This window comes from Phyllostomus discolor, chromosome 6 (genome assembly GCF_004126475.2).
Source record: "Phyllostomus discolor isolate MPI-MPIP mPhyDis1 chromosome 6, mPhyDis1.pri.v3, whole genome shotgun sequence".
Lineage (NCBI taxonomy): Eukaryota > Metazoa > Chordata > Mammalia > Chiroptera > Phyllostomidae > Phyllostomus > Phyllostomus discolor.
The window spans coordinates 80,287,672-80,306,775 of NC_040908.2; the positions used below are offsets into that span (position 1 = coordinate 80,287,672).

The following is a 19,104-nucleotide window of genomic DNA, read 5'->3' on the forward strand; positions in this document are numbered from 1 at the left end:
CCTAGCCTGACTGGGAATCATTCAACTCCAGGGGCCTGGCCAGACCATATGCCCCTTGAGGTTGGTGGGGCAGGTCTAGAATAACCAAGGGTATAGGAGGGGGAGTGCCTCAGCAGATGTTGGGATCACAGCATACAAGGCCCAGGCTGTCAAACCATTAGTCTGGTCTGCTGAGTACTGGCCTTGCTAAGTGGCCATGCTAACCTGAGGGGCTCAGGGTCACCTGGAGAAGAGTCTGGGGTAACAGAAGGTCAAGGATTTAGTAGGCTTACAGCCCTTAATGACGTATCCAGCCCCTCCTGACTGTGTGAATTTGGGCAAATTACTTAATATCTCTGAATCTCAATTTCCTCACTTGCAAAATGCAGGCAGCTTTGCGGGGTGGAAGCACTGAATTACATCATCTAAGGGAAGTACCCGGCATGGTCAGCAAGAGGGAGGCATGTGCACAGGGGAGGGTCACACAGAGCCAAGGGATCAGTGTAGCAGAGAGTTTAAGAAATTAAGGACAATTCCAACTGAAGAAGAGGGGACCAGGGAGAGAGAGGGGACATGTAGCTGATTTCAGACATCTGAAAGGCAGCATGGGAAAGAGGGGGAAGCCTTGTTCTGTGGGTCCTCAGAGGGCAGAACTGGGTTCAATGACAGAAGTGTCAGGGAGTGACAATACTTTTCTACTCATAGTTAAAAGAGTTCTCTAGTAGCCAGAGCTCTTAGGAAGTTCTGGTCTCCAGAAGTAAGCTCTCTGCAAGCTGAAGCTGAACCATTTATAGTGATCATTCAACAATAAACATTGGTTTATTGAGCAACCACTGTGCGCCGGCCATGTGTTGAGGAACTTTCCATACTTTATTTTATTCATTACTCTGAGCAGTCCTATAGGGTAATGTGATTATCCCCATTTCACAGATATGGAAACTAAGACTAAGAGAGGTCAACTCCTTACTGCCCAGCCTGTGGAGGGCCAGCTCAGGAAGGATATTGAGGGGCAGAAAGTTGGTTAAACAAGTTGGTTCCCAGAGACCTCTGCCTCTCACATCCTCTGCTTCTGTGATTCTAGGTGACTACTGTAACCTGCCTCTTTATGCCAAGTCAGAGGCCTTCTTCCGAAAGGCAGATGGACGCGAGCCCTGTCCTATGGTTCCACCCCGAGAGGCCTCCATCCGGAATCTGGCTCGAACCTATCACACCCAGGCTCGCCACCTGACTCTGGACCCTGCCAGCAAGCCCTTGGGCCTCCCACACCCAGGCGCCCCTGCTGCTGCCTCCACATCCACCTTACCTCAGAGGACTCTGGCCATGCCTGCCCCCCCAGCTGGCACGGCACCCCCAGCACCAGGTCCCACCCCTGCTGAGCCCCCTGCTGCACCTAGCACTGCCCCTCCAGCCCCCAGCACTGAGTCTCTGAGGACTGGGGGCCCACATACTAAAGTGGGGGGCTCTAGGGACTCACTTCTCGAGATGAGCACATCAGGGGTAGGGAGGTCTCAGAAGCAGGGGGCTGGGGCCTACTCTAAGTCCTACACCCTGGTGTAGGGCACAGCAAGAAGACAGCCCTATGTGTGGACTTGTCTGGACCTGCAGCCCTCAAACACCATCGTGGCTGTCTTCCTGCATTATTTATACTAAACTGACAGACAAAAACCAACCAACAATGAAAAACAAACCCAAGTCATGAATGCTTGTACATAGAACTCTTTTGTACAAATGAAACTATTTTCTTCTTCTCCATGGAGCCAGGGCACGAAGAATTTGACAGTACAAGTCACCTCCCACCCCACAAAATATGCGTGAAGAGATATATACATATATAGACAAGTAGGAACATATCAACAAGCTATATATCTATATATTTCTCTCAACCTTATTTTGAGACAGAGGCACAAAGACTCAGCAATTTTCCCCTCCCTACACCCCTCCCTCCAATCTAGGTGGTTTTGACAAAGACCAAAATCCCAACTCAGAGACACTGCATGCGATTTTACTGTTCCAAGAAATCCAGGAGATGCTTCAATTTGCAAATGCTTATGTGTTAATACCTTTTTCTATGAAAAAAGACCCAGCGCTGTGTGCAATAAAAGTTATGTTTCTATGTGGTGGCTTTTTCCAATCTGCTAAGGGCCATTGGGAGGGAGGAAGGAAAGGCCCGTGTACCAGGCCATCATTTCTATGGAGAGATTTTGAGAAATCTGGGCTGTAGCTCAGCATGTTAAGCTTTTTAAAAGGCTTTCAATTAGCCAGGGGGCCATCCTTGTGTACCTGTTCTGATTGCAAATCTGTGCTGGGCCCTAGGGGGACCAGCTGTGTGGCTTTGAGCAAGTTCCAAAACCCCTCTGAGACCCAGTTTCCTTACCTATCAATATAAAGTGAGGCAACCTTGGTGAGAGCTCTAGGGAGCCCGGTATGAAGGCTGGGCATGTCTACCAGCTTCTCTCCTCTGGGAGAATACAGCATAGCTAGAGGAGTAAATCTGTTCAAAACTACCAGTGAGCAGTTAGGTTATGTGAGAGGTTCCTACAAACTGGGAGAGGAGGAAGAGATTATATATACCCCAGGGGCAGGGCCAGGGCCTGAAGCTCTGGGCTGACAGTTAGGGCAAGGTGAGCCCACAGGGAGAGGTGGTGAGGACATCAGAGGCCAGAGGTGAAAAGGGCCCATGGAGGAGGGAGAATGGTGCTCAGCCAAGAGAAACAGGCCAGTCCTACTTCTGGTTTCAGAGGAGCTGGTAATTAGAGCACCAGGTAGAAGGAAACCCACACACTTGCAGGTATGCAGAGGAGCCATTTCTGATGAGAGGGTTAAGAGCACAGCACAGTGAGGTGGCATGTGAGCTGGGCGTCCAAGGACACAAAGGTTTGGCTAGGCAGAGAGAGAAATACCCAGGAGACTAGTAAAATCCCAGGGCCACAAACTTCACAGCCTCGGAAGCCTCCCTCCAGCATGGGTGGAGCCCCTGGTGAAAAGAAGGTGTACCTAAGAAGTATTATGTTGGCCAAAGAGTCCATAATGTTTTCTCCACAAAATAAAAGACACATTTTTCATTTTCTTTATTGATTGGGATATTTTGAGTATGTCGGCTATCTCCTACTATTGGCTTCTAGTGGGCAGAGGCCTGGGGTGCTGCTAAACATCTTCCAATGCATAAGATAGCCCCACAGCACAGAATTATTTGGCCAAAATGTCAGTAGTACCAAGAAACTTCATAAACCACTTTTGACACATTTAATCAGTCACAGCACCTTCTGCATACACTGTACAAATCTTTGTTTGCGTTTCAGTTATGTTTTCACCTTTCTTGAAATAATCAAGCATAATATGCCAAAAATGTCACTTTTCTTCCATCTTCAATATTGAAATGGCTGTACAAAAATTCACCAATTTTGATAAGTTTTTTTAAATGCACACTGATATGACAGCTGTCACAAGACAATCTAACAAAATTGTTTCAAATGAAGTTAAAGACAACTAAGCACTACCAGAGGCATCATACGGAAAAAATGTAAGACTTTTTAGCCACCCAACACAAGGATGTTCCTGAGTTCCACATCCCTAGTCAAGGCTGAGTTGTGCATCAGGAATGTGGAGGACAGTGAATCTGGGACCTACTATTGCCCCACAGCTGAGAGGAGGAACTGGGAGGGAACCAAGGGCTGGAGAGGAAGGGAAGGGTTTGTGCCTATGGGTCAGGGCCTCTGTGAGGGCTGTATCCCTGGGATGAATGACTTTTAATGGAAGCACTTTCCAAAAAAGAGTGCATGCCATAAACATTCCCTGAGCATCCAGCGATTTTGGGACATTGCAAGATAAGGGGGCACTGTGACAGGGGCAGGGCAGAGAAGATGTGCTCCTTGGTGACTCCTGGGCCCCTGGGGAAACTTCATCACAGGCCCCACACCCAGCCAGGATCCACTCAGAGAACCAGCTCATGGCGTATGAGAATAATGAGAACAAGACACTGCATTCCAGACACTTAAAGACAGCCCAGCTTCATTCCACCCTGGTAGGATGGGATCTGCAGGTCACCTCCCAAACGACAAGCACAATGATCAAGCCTGGGAGTTCTTCCCAGAACTTGGCTTAGAGGGCCCACATTCCCTACCCCACCCCCACATGCTGGAAACTGGGGGAGAAAGTACAAATCAGCCCCAAGTCCCACCAGCACAAGGGGGTGAACAAATCCCCAGAAGCTTGACTGGAATGGAGTCACCCACCTGAGGACTGCAAAGGAGAACCAACCCTGTGGTGAAAACACATGACAGAGCCCTGTGGTGCACATCAGGTGCTGAGCAGAGCACTTTCCTTGCATTGGCTCATGGCACTTCCTGGCAGCTTTAGAAGGTAAGCATCTCAATCTCCATCTGAAAGGTGAGAAAGCTGGACCTCTGAGAGTTGAGAACTCATCCCAGGTTAGAGGAGCAGGGAGAGATGGAGATGAGAGTCAAACTCGAGTGTCTGATACCTTAACCATGAACCCATACTGCCTGTGTTCCTCTGTTCAGAGGCTGAGTCTCCATTCTGCCCTGAGGAGGTTGCCATGGGAAGCATCCTCCGGGTCCGGGTGAGCCAGCTGCACTTACTGGCAGAAAGGCAGTCATTGTGGAACTGTTCATGATAGATTCAGGAAAGTGAGCCATTATGCTGGGCTCTGATGATGTATATTACTCTGGAAAGGGGCAGTGGTAGGAGGGAGGGATTTGGCTCTGGGAAGCTGTGGAGAAGGCCTGGGACCTGAGGTGGACCATGTAAGAAGAGAAGGATTTGGAGAGTCAAAAAAGAAGCAAAATTGGAACCAGTATAACTTGTGTTCAGCAGAGCTGGGCCCCTTACTATAAAATTCAGACAGATCTGTGCAAAATCCATACAGCTTTATGTGCTGTTAATCTCTAACCTCGATATGTTCTTGACCTGAACCACAAATATGCCTGTGTAAATTGTACCCAGAAGCTAATTCACAAAGCAACTCAAGTTCTGCTCTTCCTCACTGAACTCTATCTGGGCCATCATCTTAAACATTTCCTTGTTCCTTTCCAGATCTCCACTTTGTCTACCACAGATAAGGCCACCGTCTGGCTCTAGAGCCTTAATACTCAAGGTGTGGCTGCAGACCGGCAGCATTAGCATCTCCTAGGAGCTTGTTAGAAATGCAAAGTCTTGGGCCTCAACCCAGGCCTACTGGATCAGAAGCTTCAGTTTAGCAAAATCCACTGAGGATTTGTATGCACACTGAAATTCAAGAAGCCCTCTTCTAAAAGGCCTTCTGAGAGACAACTCCCCTGCTCTCCCCCTTCTGCCAACAACCAGAACTAGACTGGTGGGTCTCAAACTTAGAGGCACATCAGATTCACCTGAGGAGCTTGTTTATTGAAAAAAAGCCCAGATCTCACCAACCTCAACTGAATCACAGTTTGTGAGTGTACAATTTAGGCATTGTTTTAGGGTTTTATTTTTATAAAATGGGATTTTTTTATCCTGTTTTAGGGAGAGGGTTAGCATGTTTGTGGTTGTACATGGGACAGTAGTGGCATAGTAAACAAAAGCAAGACTTTGTTCTTGTCTTTATTTGAAATTTGAGTATAAAGAGATGTATACGAATACCATGGTGACAAGGAATAAACTGTTCTGCCTTTTTCTTGTTGTTTTTGTCAAATGTTAACTTATTTTTATTGAGGTATAATTGACAATAACATATCAGTTTCAAGTATATAGCATGATCTGATGCCTGTATGTATTGGGAAATGGTCGCCACAGTAAGTCTAGTGAACATCTGCCACACACACAGTAGTAAACAAATTTTTTTCTTATAATAAGGACTTACAAGATTTAGTCTCTTAGCAACTTTCAAATATGCAATACAGTGTTGTTAGCTATACTCACTATGTTATACATTACATCACCATGACTTATTTATGTTATAACTGGAAGTTGGTACCTTTTAACCCCCTTCACCATTTTTGCCCAGCCTCAACCCCTTCCCCTGGCAACCAGCAGTCTGTTTTCTATAATGATGAGCTTAGTTTTTGTTTTGTTTCTTTAAATTCCACATGTGACACCATACAGTATATGTCTTTCCCTGTCTGATTTATTTCACTCAGCATGATGTCCTTAAGTTCAAATCATGTTTTCAGAAATAGCCAGATTTCCTTCCTTTTTATGGCTAAATAGTATTCCATTGTTTGTATGTATCACATCTTCTTTATCCAATCATCTACTGATGAGCACTTAGGCTGCTTTCATCTCTCAGCTATTATAAATAATGTCGCTATCAACACAGGGTGTGGATGTCTTTCTGAATCAAGTGTTTTCAAGTGTTTGGGTATTTTCTTTGGGTAAATACCCAAAAGTGGGATTGCTATATCATATGGTAGTTGTATTTTTCAATTTTCTGAGGAACATTCATACTGTTTTCCACAGTGGCTACACCAGTCTGCATTCCCACCAGCAGTGTATAAAAGTTCTCTTTTCTGCACACTCTTGCCAGCACTTATTTCTTGTTTTTGTTTCTTTAATTTTTTGTTTGTTTGTTTGTTTGTTTTGGTAATGGTCATTCAAACGGGTATGAGGTAGTATCACATTGTGATTCTGACTTGCATGTCCCTGATGTTCAATGACGCTAATCATCTTTCCTTGTACCTGTTAGCCATCTGTATGTCTTTTTTGGAAAAATGTCTATTTAGATCTTTTGCCCATTTTTTAACCTAGTTGTTTTTCCTATTGAATTGTATGCTTTATTTATATATTTTGGATATTAACTCCTTATCAGATATATGATTTGCAAATGTTTTCTCCCATTCAGTAAGTTGTCTGTCTTTTCATTTTGTTGATGGTGTCCTTTGCTGTGCAAAAGCTTTTTCATTAAATGTAGTCCCACTTGTTTATTTTTGCTTTTGTTCCTTTTGTTTTTGGAATCAGATCCAAAAAATCATCACCAAGACCAATGTCGAGGAGCTTACCACCTATGTTTTCTTCCAGAAGCTTTATGGTTTCAGGTCTTATATTCAAACCTTTAATTTATTTCGAGTTAATCTTTGAGTGCAGTATAAGATAGTGGCTCAGTTTTCCCAATACCATTTGTTAAAGAGACTATCTTTTCTCAATATATTTTCTTGGCTCCTTTGTCATAAATTAATTGACAATATGTGTGGGTTTTGTTTCTGGGCTTTCTATTTTGTTACATTAATCTACATGTCTGTTTTATGGCCATAATTATACTTTAATTACTATAGCTTTGTAATATAGTTTGAAATTAGGGAGTGTGGTAACTCCAGCTTTATCCTTCTTTCTCAAGATTAATTTGGCTTTGGGGATCTTTTGGGGTCCCATTCAAATTTTAGGATTTTTTATTTTATTTCTGTGAAAAATGCCATTGGAATTTTGATAGGGATCACACTGAATCTGTAGATTGCTTTGGGTAGTATGGACATTTTAACAGTATTAACTCTTCCAATCCATAAACACAGTTTCCACTTATCTGTGTCTTCCTCAAATTCTTTCATCAATGTCTTATAGTTTTTAGTGTACAACTCTTTGATTAAATTTATTCTGATGAATTTTATTCTTTTTAATGCAATTGTAAGTGGGACTGTTTTCTTCATTTCTCTTCCTGATAGTTCATTATTAGTGTATACAAATGCAACATATATTTGTATATTAACTTTGTACTGTACAACTTTACTGAATTTGTTTATTTCTAACAGTTTTGGGGGGGGTCTTTAGCATTCTCAATATATAATATCATGTCATCTGCAAATAGTGACAGTTTTACTTCTTTCTTTCAAATTTGGATGCCTTTTATTTCTCTGACTAGGGCAAGAGCATGCACCTGAAAGGACTTTCATACTAAGTTGAATAAGAGTGTTTTTAGTCTTAGAAGAATAACTTTCAACTTTTCTCCATTGAGTATGATGCGAGCTGTGGGCTTGTACGCTCTGAAGGCCAGTAATATTCCCTATTATGTTGAGGTTACATTCCCTCTACACATGCTTTATTGAGAGTTTTTATCATAAACTGGTGTTGAATTTTGCCAAATGCTTTTCCTGCATTTGCTGAGATAACTATATAATTTTTATCCTTTATTTTCTTAAGGTGTATCACCTTGATTGATTTGTGTCTATGGGACTATCCTTGCATCCCTGGAATAGATCCCACTTGTTCATGAAGCATGACTCTTTTAATGCATTGTTGAATTTGTTACAGAACACAACAAGGGGGGCCTGGGATGATATACTATTATTGAAAGAAGGCCCCGGGTCCGTTACGTCCGCCGCCAGAGGAAAGACGTCTCTCAATGCCAGAGATTTGTGAAAAGGAAAGGAAATGTTTATTTAATGCTATACTAACTTAAAGTAGTGACCTAATGTCTTCACCAAAATCCCAAAGTCCCTTAAAACACCCACAAACACACAGTCTTTCCTTCCTTCCCCCTTTGCCCAGTCCAGAGTACCGTATCTCAAGAAAGGAAATAGAAGTCCATGGCTTAGGTAGTCTTCTGGTTCTTCTCAGTTACTACTCCCTCTCGACTGGGAGACCTCCCTGGGTTCCTGGCACCCTCGGCTGAGTTGCCGGGATCTCTGCTAAAACCAGGTGGTGGTTCCCCCTTCTAAAGCTGTGGGGGTCCCACTCTGCAAGGCCGCGTGGTTCCCTCCTCAGGGCGGCCGTGTGGTTCTCTTCTCAGGGCTGCAGGAATCTACACTCCATCAAGTCTGCGTGCTTCTCCTCTCTCAGGGCTGCACTTGGCTCTCCTCCTCTCAGGGCTGTGCATGGCTCCCCTCCTAAAGCAGCATGGTTCTCCTCCTCTCAGGGCTGTGCATGGCTCTCCTTCCTAAAGCAGCATAGTTCTCCTCCTCAGGGCTGTGCATGGCTCTCCTCCCTAAAGCAGCATGGTTCTCCTTCTCAATGGCCGCCAAGTCTGGGTTTTTAATCCCCGCGGCCATTCTTCCTCTGCAACCTCATTTCCGACTCCTCCCACACTCGGCTTCACATACCAGAACTCGTATCCTTCCAGCTTTACTGGGCTGCCATCATGAGTCTGGGCAGGTGTGGCCCCATGTCCTGGAGACAATCCTCTCTGAGCTCCCACGCAGGCGCTGTAACGCAGGGGACCTGCCCCCCCCCCATTACATCTAGGTGGGGAAGTTACTTCTTGGTGGGGAAGTTACTTCCATTCCCCTGGCTTAGAGCTGATCACAGCTACTTAACATATCTATGCAACCAGTCAAAGGTTATAGATATGCCAAAGGACCACGCCAGAGTTTAGCTGCAAGGCTGTTGCTATGCTAAACAGCTCTCAATGGCCCTGCTCCATTTGTCCCTTCCCCCAACCCACACCCTGTGGGGGGGGGGGGATGGAGACATCCCAAAATCTCCTGGACACCTTAAGTTCTGGACCCCATTTCAAATGCCTATTTGGGGCCCCCCTCTTGGCTGCACCCTGTAACAAATTCAGTTAGCTAATATTTTGTTGAGAATTTGTGCATCTATGTTCGTCAGAGATATTAGCCTGTAATTTTCTTATTTTGTGTCCTTTTCTGGTTTTGGTATAGAGTAATGTTGATCTCATGAAATGAAAGTGTTTCCTCCTCTTCCTTTTTTGGAGAGAGTTTGAGATGGATTGCTATTCTTCTTTAAATGTTCAGTAGAACTCACCAGTGAAGCCATCTGGTCCTAGACTTCTGATTGTTGGGAGGTTTTTGATTACTGATTAAATCTCCTTGCTAGCAATTGGTCTATTCAGATTTTCTATTTCTTCCTGACTCAATCTTGTAAGTTGTTTATTTCCAGGAATGTATGCATTTCTTCTACGTTGTCCAATTTGTTGGCATATAGTTGTTCATAGTAGACTCATAATCCCTTGTATTCCTGTACTACCAGTTGTAACATCTCTTTCATTTCTGATTTTATTTATTTGAGCCTTCTCTCTTTTTTTCTTGGTGAGGCTAGCTAAAGATTTGTAAATTTTGTTTATCTTTTCAAAGAACCAGCTCTTAGTTTTATTTTTTCTTTTTAGTCTCTGTTTCATTTTCTTTTTAGTCTCTATTTCATTTATTTCCACTCTGATATCTGTTACTTCCTTCCTTGTACTAATTTTGAGCTTTGCTTATTCTTCATTTTTTAGCTTCTTGAGGTGCAAAGTTAAGTTGCTTAGTTGAGGTTTTTCTTGTTTCTTGCCATAGGCACTTGTCACTAGGAACTGCCCTCTTAGAACTGGTTTTGCTGCATCCAAGGGAGCAGGTGGGATAGGAAGTTCCCTTGCTGCCCTGGAAAACCTACTGAAAGTCCCCATGACACTTCACAGTGTCTGCCAGAGGGAAGGAAGCTCTGAAGGCCAATAACATCCTCAAATCCATTACCATTGGTAGCAACCAAGAGCTGGCAGTTGGCTCTCTGACTCCAAACAAGAGACACTGCAGCAGAGGGGGCAACATGTGATTAAGTGCCACACCAGTTCAGCTGCCCTAACTGCTCCCCAGGAGGCTTCATCCGTATGGCAATGCTCAGCCCTGAAGCCCTTTTGCTGCAGTTAGTATCATTCTCTCTTTAGTTCTACCCTTTTAAAGCCAGACCAAGGTGGAGGCATACTTCCAGGCCACAACCCTGCATATCAGTGGCTTCCCAAAGCCACAGAGGGCATGCTCTTGCCCTGTTCCCTGACACATGCACAAGCCCAGCCCAGAGCTACCCATCTAGTGCCCAAGTGCATGATGGGGCCCGAGGACACAAGTTCTTCACCTTCTCTCCACTCAGACTTTCTATATCATCTGACCCCACCCCACCACCCTGGGTTCTGCTGTACCCTCTTCCCCTCCAGGGGAACAAAAGACCATAAAAGAGCTGACAACCCCCACTCAGTGAATGGGGGAGGAAGTAGAAAGGAAGAACGACAGGCTCTGATTACCCTTGAGCCAAGCAGCAGACAAACGATGTGCCAAGCTGAGCTGGGCTTATTCTGGGGCTGCTGGGGGGTTCAGTCAGGTCCCTGGACATTTGGAGCCTAAGGGAGAGGTCCCCAATGTCAGGGAGGGAGAAGGAATGTGACTTCACAGGCCTCCCATGAAGGAAAGCCTCATCCAGTACCTACTGTGTACATGGTGCTTTTCCAGGCATTCAGGACTCTGTATGAGGAAAGGCAGGTAGTGGGCTTCCCCTGAATGCCTATAATGATACTGTTCTCAGGTAAAGAAACTGAGACTCAGTCTCTGCATTGTCACTTAGCCAGGGCTCAGAGGTGGTAAATGGGGTTACAACCAAAGGATGGGTACCTCTGACTCCAACCCCAACAGCAGCTGCCTCCCTTTGGGGGCCTCACATCCAAGGAGGATGTTTCTGAGGCACTGAACCCATCCACCTCTCCTTCTGGCTACAGCTGAGTGACTGCTAGTCCTCAGGTGAAATGGGGCAGAGGAGGAGGAGACAAGAGCATTAATTTCAAGGCACAAACACTGTCCTTCTTTCAGTCAGAGGCTCTGCTGTCCTTTGAAGTAGGGGAGAGTAGTAGGGAGAAGGAGAAAAGTAGACCAGGAGGCTTTCCCTCTGAGAAGATGTTCCCTGTTTACATGAAGGAGGAAGTTGCTCTGAACCTCATTTCCTGTCCCTTCCTATTTGTCCTCTAGTGCCATTGTGGAGGAAAGGCACATACTCAAGAGGGTGAGTACAAAATGCCCCATGAACAACTCTGCCTGAAAGTTATTTTGATATAAGTTTGTATTCTGATCCTGCCACCTACTGGCTTAACCTTTCTATGTCTACCTCCCCCACCCCCCATCTTATAGATATGACCTACCTTATAGGCTGGTTATGAGGATTTGGTGAGGCCTGTAGGTAAGTAAAGCACTTAGCACTGGTAATAAGTAAACAGAGGCCCTATGAGAATGTATGTGGGCACTCCCCACTAACTCTTACATGAGCACACACATGTGTGTTCATAAGTAACAAGAGGGGAGGTGTCTGTGACCACCCTGTTTCATTGTCATGTAGAAGGAGAAGAAGGGACATTTTTCTGTGTGGCTCCCATGCAGAACTGTGAGAGAAACCTCCCTCACAGCCAGCTCAGAGGCAGTCAACAGACACTGGGCTGCCTTGTCCTGGGAAGCAGTCAGCAGAGGCTAGATAAAGACTTAGATTTCCATAACACTGCAGACTCCAGGGTGCTTTACCCAGGGCTCTTGACACAGGTTATTTCTTTAATTCTCTCAGTGTGAGGTTTTTTCAACCCCATTATATAAATGAAGAGACTGAGGCCTAGAGAGAGGAATCACTCCCAAAGATGTCCCACTAGTAAATAGCAACCAGAATCTAAACCCAGGTCTTTTGGAGGTAACCGAGCCTTGGAGCCAGACTTTGGTCCCAACCTCAGCCTAGTATAATAGGTCCCCACTCCCTTTGCTCCTTTCCAGTCCTAGGCTAAGGTGCCCAGAGCTGCCCCAGCAGTGGCTCCACAGGTGGACTGATGACCAGGAAAGAGTGGCCAAGTCTGTGTCCCTCAAACTCCCAGAATCTACATAATTGGCAGACGCTGGCTTTTGGTCCTTGCAGGGAACCCCAAGAACCAGTCTTCCCTTCCATCCCAGGGCGGCTTCTCTTGTTTCCCTGCAGGCCGACCCCATGGCTGGGCTTGCATCCCTTTCTCATGTGAGTTCCCTCCCTTTCTCCCTCCTTTTCTCTCCTCTTTCTCCTTTTCTCTGTCTGTCTCTCTCCCTCTGCCTCTCTCTCCCCCTCCTCCTCACCTTCACATACAACTAGCCATGAGGGGGAGTACAATCCCTCAGCAAACTTCTTCCTTGCCATTTGTGCCATTTGTTTATCCTTTATGTCCAAGGCTTGACTGTTAATCATGGGAAGTCATGCAAGTTCCAGAATCTCACTCATGGTTCCTGACTTCCCTGCATTGGGTGATAATAACGAACATTTACTGAGTCCTTCTTACTGCATGTTTTATTCCAGTTGTATTGAGATTTAATTAACATATATCACTGTATAAGTTTCAGGTACACTGTATAATGGTTTGACTTACAAATATTGTGAAATGATTAGGGCAATAAGTTTAGTACAGTAAAAATAAGGCAAAAAATTTGTCCTTGGAAAGAGAATTCTTAGGATATACTCTTTTAACAACTTTCATATACATACCAAATATAGCAGGATTAACTACAGTCCTCATGTTGTACATTACATCCCTAGTACTTACATATCTTATAACTGGAAGTTTGTACATTTTGATCATCTTCATCTAATTCCTCCTCCCCCATCCCACGTGCCTCTAGTAAAAACAAATCTGATCTCTTTTGCTATGAGTTTTTTAAGATTCCACATATAAATGAGATCATACAGTATTTGTCTTTCTCTGACATTTCACTGAGCAAAATGCCTTCAAGGTCCACCCATTATGTCAGCATTTTTTGGGGTTTTTTATGGCTAAATAATATTTCATTTTGTGTGTGTGTGTGTGTGTGTGTGTGTGTGTCTGTGTGTATGCCACAACTTCTTTATCCATTCGTTCATTGATGGACATTTAGGTTGTATCCATGTCTTGGCCATTGTAAATAATGCTGCTGTGAACATGGGGGGTGGGGTATGTATCTTTTCTAATGAGTGTTTTCATTTCCTTTGGATATATTTCCAGAAGTGAAATTGCTGGATAACATGGAAGTTCTATTTTTAATTTTTTGAGGAATCTCCATATTATACCAGTGGCTACCAGTCTTCATTCCCACCAACAAGGCATAAAGGTTCCCTTTTCTCCACATCCTCACCACCATTTTTTATTTCTTGTCTTTTTTGTTATGGGCATTCCAACAGTCATGATATCTCACCATGGTTTTGATTCACATTTCCCTAATGGCTAGTGATTTTGAGCATCTTTTTATATACCTATTAGCCATTTGTATATCTTCTTTGGCAAAATGTCTATTCATAGCTCATTTTTTTTGGATTAATTGTTGACTACTACTGAAGTGTAGGAGTTCTTTATAAATTTTGGACATTAATCCCTTATCAGATATATGGTTTGCTAATTTTTTTTCTAATTTCATTGACTTTGTTTTCACTTCATTGATCATTTCTTTTGTTGTGCAGAAGATTTTTTTGGTTGGTATAGTCCCATTTGTTTTGTTTTGTTTTAATTTTGTTGCTATGGTTTATGTGTCATCCCAAAAAATTCATTGCCAAAACCAATGTCAAGGAGTTTTTTCCCTGCATTTTCTTCTAGTAGTTTCACGGTTCAGGTCTTACATTTAGGTTTTTAATCTATTTTGAGTTCATGTTTGTGAGTGGTATAAGATGGGATCTCATTTCATTCTTTTTTTCTTAAGTATATTTTATTGATTGTTATTATGGTTGTCCCAATTTTTATCCCTGCCCCACTGCACCCACTACCTCCCTTCTGTCAAGCATTCCTCTCCCTTAGTTCATGTCCATGGGTCATGCCTGTAAGTTCTTTGGCTTCTCCATTTCCTATCCTACTCTTACCATCCCCCTGTCTATTTTGTACCTATCAGTTGTGCTTTTTAATCCCTGCACCTTTTTCCCCATTCTCACCCTCCCTGCTGATAACCTTCCATGTGATCTCCATTTCTATGATTCTGTTCCTATTCTAATTGTTTGCTTAGTTTGTTTTTGTTTTTGTTTTTTAGGTTCAGTTGTTGATAGTTACAAGTTTGTTGTCATTTTGTTGTTCATACTTTCTGATCTTCTATTTGTTAGATAAGTCCATTTAACATTTCATGTAGTAATGGCTTGGTGATGATGAATTCCCCTAGTTTTACCTTGCCTGGGAAGCACTTTATCTGTCCTTTCATTCTAAATGATAGCTTTGCTGGATAGAGTAATCTAGGTTGTAGGTCCTTGCTTTTCATCACTTCGAATACTTCTTTCCAGCCCCTTCTCACCTGCAAAGTTTCTTTTGAGAAATCAGCTGATAGTCTTATTGGGAACTCCTTTGTAGGTTAACTGTTTCCTTTCCTCTTGCTGCTTTTAAGAGTCTCTCTTTATCTTTAACCTTTGGCATTTTAATTATGGTGTATTTTGGTGTGGTCTTCTTTGTGCCCAACTTGTTTGGAACTCTCTGTGCTTCCTGGACTTGTATGTCTATTTCCTTCACCAAATTAGGGAAATTCTCTTTCATTATTTTTTCAAATAAGTTTTCAATTTCTTGCTCTTTCTCTTCTCCTTGTGACCTCCCTATGATTCAGATGATGGCACATTTGGAGATGCCCCAGAGTCTTCTTATACCATCTGTGTTTTTTTGAATTCTTGTTTCTTCTTTCTGTTCTAGTTGAATGTTTATTTCTTCCTTATGTTCCAAATAGTTGATTTGAATCCCAGCTTCCTTCTCTTCACTGTTGATTCCTCATAGATATTTTAAGATCCAGATGAACTTATTTATTTCTTTTACTGTTGTTGTTATTGTTGTTGTTGTTCTATTACAGCTGTCCCAAATTTCCCCCATTGCTCTCACCTGCCCCTCCTACCCCACCCCCACTCCCATAGTCAGTCCCCACCCTTTTGTCCATGTCCAGGGGTCATTTATAATTGTTCTTTAACTAGACCCTTCCCCTTCTTTCCTCCCTTATACCCCACACCCAACCCCTCAGTTTGTTCCTTGTTTCCATGCCTCTGGTTCTACTTTGCTCATTTGTTTGTTTTGTTCATTAGGTTCCACTGATAGGTGAGATCATACGGGATTTGTCTTTTGTCACCTGGATTATTTCATTTAGCATAATACTCTCCAGTTTATCCACGCTGTCATGAAGAGTAGGAGTTCTTTCTTTCTAATGCATAGTATTCCATTGTATAAATGTGCCACAGGTTTCTGATTTACTCATTTACTCATGGGCACTTAGGCTGTTTCCAGCACTTGGCTATTGTGAATTGTGCTGCTATGAATGTTGATTGGGGTGCATAGGTTCTTTTGAATTGGCGTTTTAGGATCCTTAGGGTATAATACCAGCAGTGGGAGCACTGGATCAAAAGGAAGTACCATTTTTAATTGTTTGAGGAAATCCCATACTGTTTTCCACAGTGGCTGCACCAGTCTGCATTCCCACCAACAATGCACTAGGGTTCCCTTTTCTACACATCCTCACCAGCACTTGTTGTTTGTTGATTTGTTAATGATGGCTACTCTGACCAATGTGGAGTGGTACCTTATTGTGGTTTTAATTTGCATCTCTCTGATGCCTATTGATGTTGAACATTCTTTCATATGTTAATGGGCTGAGTATGTCCTCCTGGGAGAAGTGTCTGTTCAGGTCCTTTGCCCACTTTTTAATTGGATTATTTGTCTTCCTGGTGTTGAATTGGATTAGTTCTTTATATATTTTGGAGATCAAACCTTTGTCTGAGGTATCATTGGTCAATATGTTTTCCCATACAGTTTGCTCTCTTCATTTTTCTTTAGCCATGTAGAAGCTTTTAAATATGATATAGTCCCATTCATTTATTCTTTATTTATATACCTTGCCCTAAGAGATATATTGGCGAAAATATTGCTGCATGGAATATCTGAACTTTTTCTTTCTGTTTTCCTCTAGGAGTTTTATGGTGTCATGATTTATGTTTAAGTATTTTATCCATCTTGAGTTTATTTTGGTGTATGATGTAAGTTGGTGATCTAGTTTCATTTTATTGTATGTACCTGTCCAGATCTCCCAACACCATTTGTTGAAGAGGCTATTTTTACTCCATTTTATGCTTCTGCCCTCTTGTCAATTATCAGTTGACCATAGAGACTTCCATTTATTTATGGACTCTCTATTCTGTTCCATTGATCTATGTGTCTGTTCTTATGCCAGTACCGGACTGTTTTGATTACAGTGGTCTTGTAATATAATGTGATGTCAGGTATTGGGATCCCTCCTACTTTGTTCTTTTTTCTCAGCTTCTGAGGCTATCAGGCTCATTTATGGATCCATATAAATTTTTGAAATATTTTTTCTATATCTGTGAAATATGATTGCATTGAATCTATTTATTGCTTTCGGTAATGTGGATATTTTTATGTTAATCCTCATGAACACAGTATATGCTTCCATTTATTTGTGTCTTTCTTAATTTCTTTCTTCAGTCCTCTGTAATTTTATGAGTACAGGTCTTAAACCTCCTTGGTTAAGTTTATTCCTAGGTATATTTCACTTAGTGTAAACTTCATTTCTTCTTTTATGTTGTTGCCATACTCAATGAATTCTTTGAGCATTTTGATTACCAGGGTTTTGAAACACTGCATCTGATAGGTTAGCTATCTCCAATTAATTTAGTTCTTTTTCTGGGTTTTTGTTCTGTTCTTTCATTTTAGCCATATTCTTTGTCTCCTCAATTTGGCAGCCTCCCTGTGTTTGTTTCTGTGTATTAGGTAGAGCTGCTTGGACTCCCTATAAAAGTCACCTGTAAATTGTGTGGGGTGGAGCCTTAGGTAATTGCCAGAGTGGGGTGACCTACTTCACTGCTTTGTGGCTCTGTGTGAGGGAGGACTCAGAGAGGGAACCATGTTGCTGCCTGGCTTCTGGAGGTTTGCTCAGCACTCACCCCATTTCCAGTCACTTCACCCACTCCCCATGTGCTACTGGCACACTTCCAGCTATTGCCCTGGTGTTGAATCTCAGAGTGGGTGGGTTTGCATGTATTTTATAACTGTGCGGGCCCTTTAAGTGAAGTTTTCTGAAAATCCAGCAGTTTCTTCTACTGCCCCAACCCTCACTGTTTTTTATAGCCAGAAGTTATGGGAATTTATCTTCCTGATGCTGGAACCCAGGGCTGTATGGTCTGGCCAGGGGCTGGGATCACTCACCCCCATGGTATTTTTATCTACCACACATGAATGTGGGATCACCTGATTCAGCCATCAGCCCACAGTGTCCGAAGCATTATGGATGAGACAAGATAAATTCACACAGACTACCAAGTCCTGTGGAGGAAAAGGGATGGCAGCCAATCTCTCAAGTGGAGAGCACTCTGACCCTTGCCTTGACAAGCTTTTATTGGCTTTTAATGTACACAGGAATACAGGTAAAGCTCATTAATCATTGTCAGGTAATAAGGATCAAACAATAGATAGCATACAAAGAACTACAAGGGCTTATTCCAAGTCAGTGTCTGTTAGCTAAAGGGCTACAAAACTTTGGGAAACAAACTCATTTCCTGCTCAGACCATTATCATTTAATTGAGAGCATTCTTTTTTTTAAATTTTAATCAGTGTTCAAATACAGTTTTCTCCTTTTTACTCCCAATCCAGTCCCCTCTCCCACCCTCCCCACTTCCCTCCCATTACCACCCTCCCCTTAGTTTATGACTGTGTGTCCTTTAAGTTTGTTCCTGTGAACCCTTCCCACTGTCCCCTTAAATTCCCTCTTCTCTCCCCTCTGGTCACCGTCAGCCTGTCCTCTATTTCAGTGTCTTTGGTTATATTTTGCTTGTTTCTTTGTTTTGTTATTTAGGTTCCTGTTAAAGGTGAGATCATATGGTATTTGTCTTTCACTGCCTGGCTTGTTTCGCTAAGCATAATGTTTTCCAGCTCCATCCACGCTGTTGCAAAGGGTAGGAGCTCCTTCTTTCTTTCTGCTGCTTAGAATTCCATTGTGTAAATGTACCATAGTTTTTTGATCCATTCATTTACTGATGGGCATCTTGGTTGCTTCCAGCATCTAGCTATTGTAAATTGTGCTGCTATGAACATTGGGATGCATAGGTTCTTTTGAATTGGTGTTTTAGTATTCTTAGGATAGAGTCCCAGCAGTGGAATCACAGGGTCAAAGGCAGATCCATTTTTAGTTTTCTGAGGAAGTTCCATACTGCTTTCCATAGTGGTTGTACCAGTCTGCAATCCCACCAGCAGTGCACTAGGGTCCCCTTTTCTCCACAACCTCCCCAACACTTGTTGTTTGTTGCTTTGTTTATGATGGCCATTCTGTCTGGTGTGAAGTGGTATCTCATTGTGGTTTTAATTTGCATCTCTCTGATAGCTAGCAATATTGAACATCGTTTCATGTGTCTTTGGATTTTCTGTATGTCCTCCTTGGAGAAGTGTCTGTTCAAGTCCTTTGCCCACTTTTTAATTGGACTCCTTGTCTTCTTAGAGTGCAGTCTTGTAAGTTCTTTATATATTTTGGAGATTAAAC

General features: G+C 42.9%; 1 protein-coding gene across 2 annotated transcripts in view; it reads left to right on the forward strand.

Moving 5' to 3' along the window:
• The window catches only part of DSCAML1 (DS cell adhesion molecule like 1), a 347,436-nt gene extending 345,394 nt beyond the window's left edge, over window positions 1–2,042 (forward strand). For both annotated transcript variants that reach the window (XM_028516804.2, XM_036028516.1), the window contains one exon: window positions 1,061–2,042. In XM_028516804.2, coding sequence (XP_028372605.1) covers window positions 1,061–1,536 — 476 coding nt within the window. In that variant the 3' untranslated portion in view covers window positions 1,537–2,042. The remainder of the gene's footprint in view (window positions 1–1,060) is intronic.
• The last annotated feature ends 17,062 nt before the right edge of the window (window positions 2,043–19,104 follow it).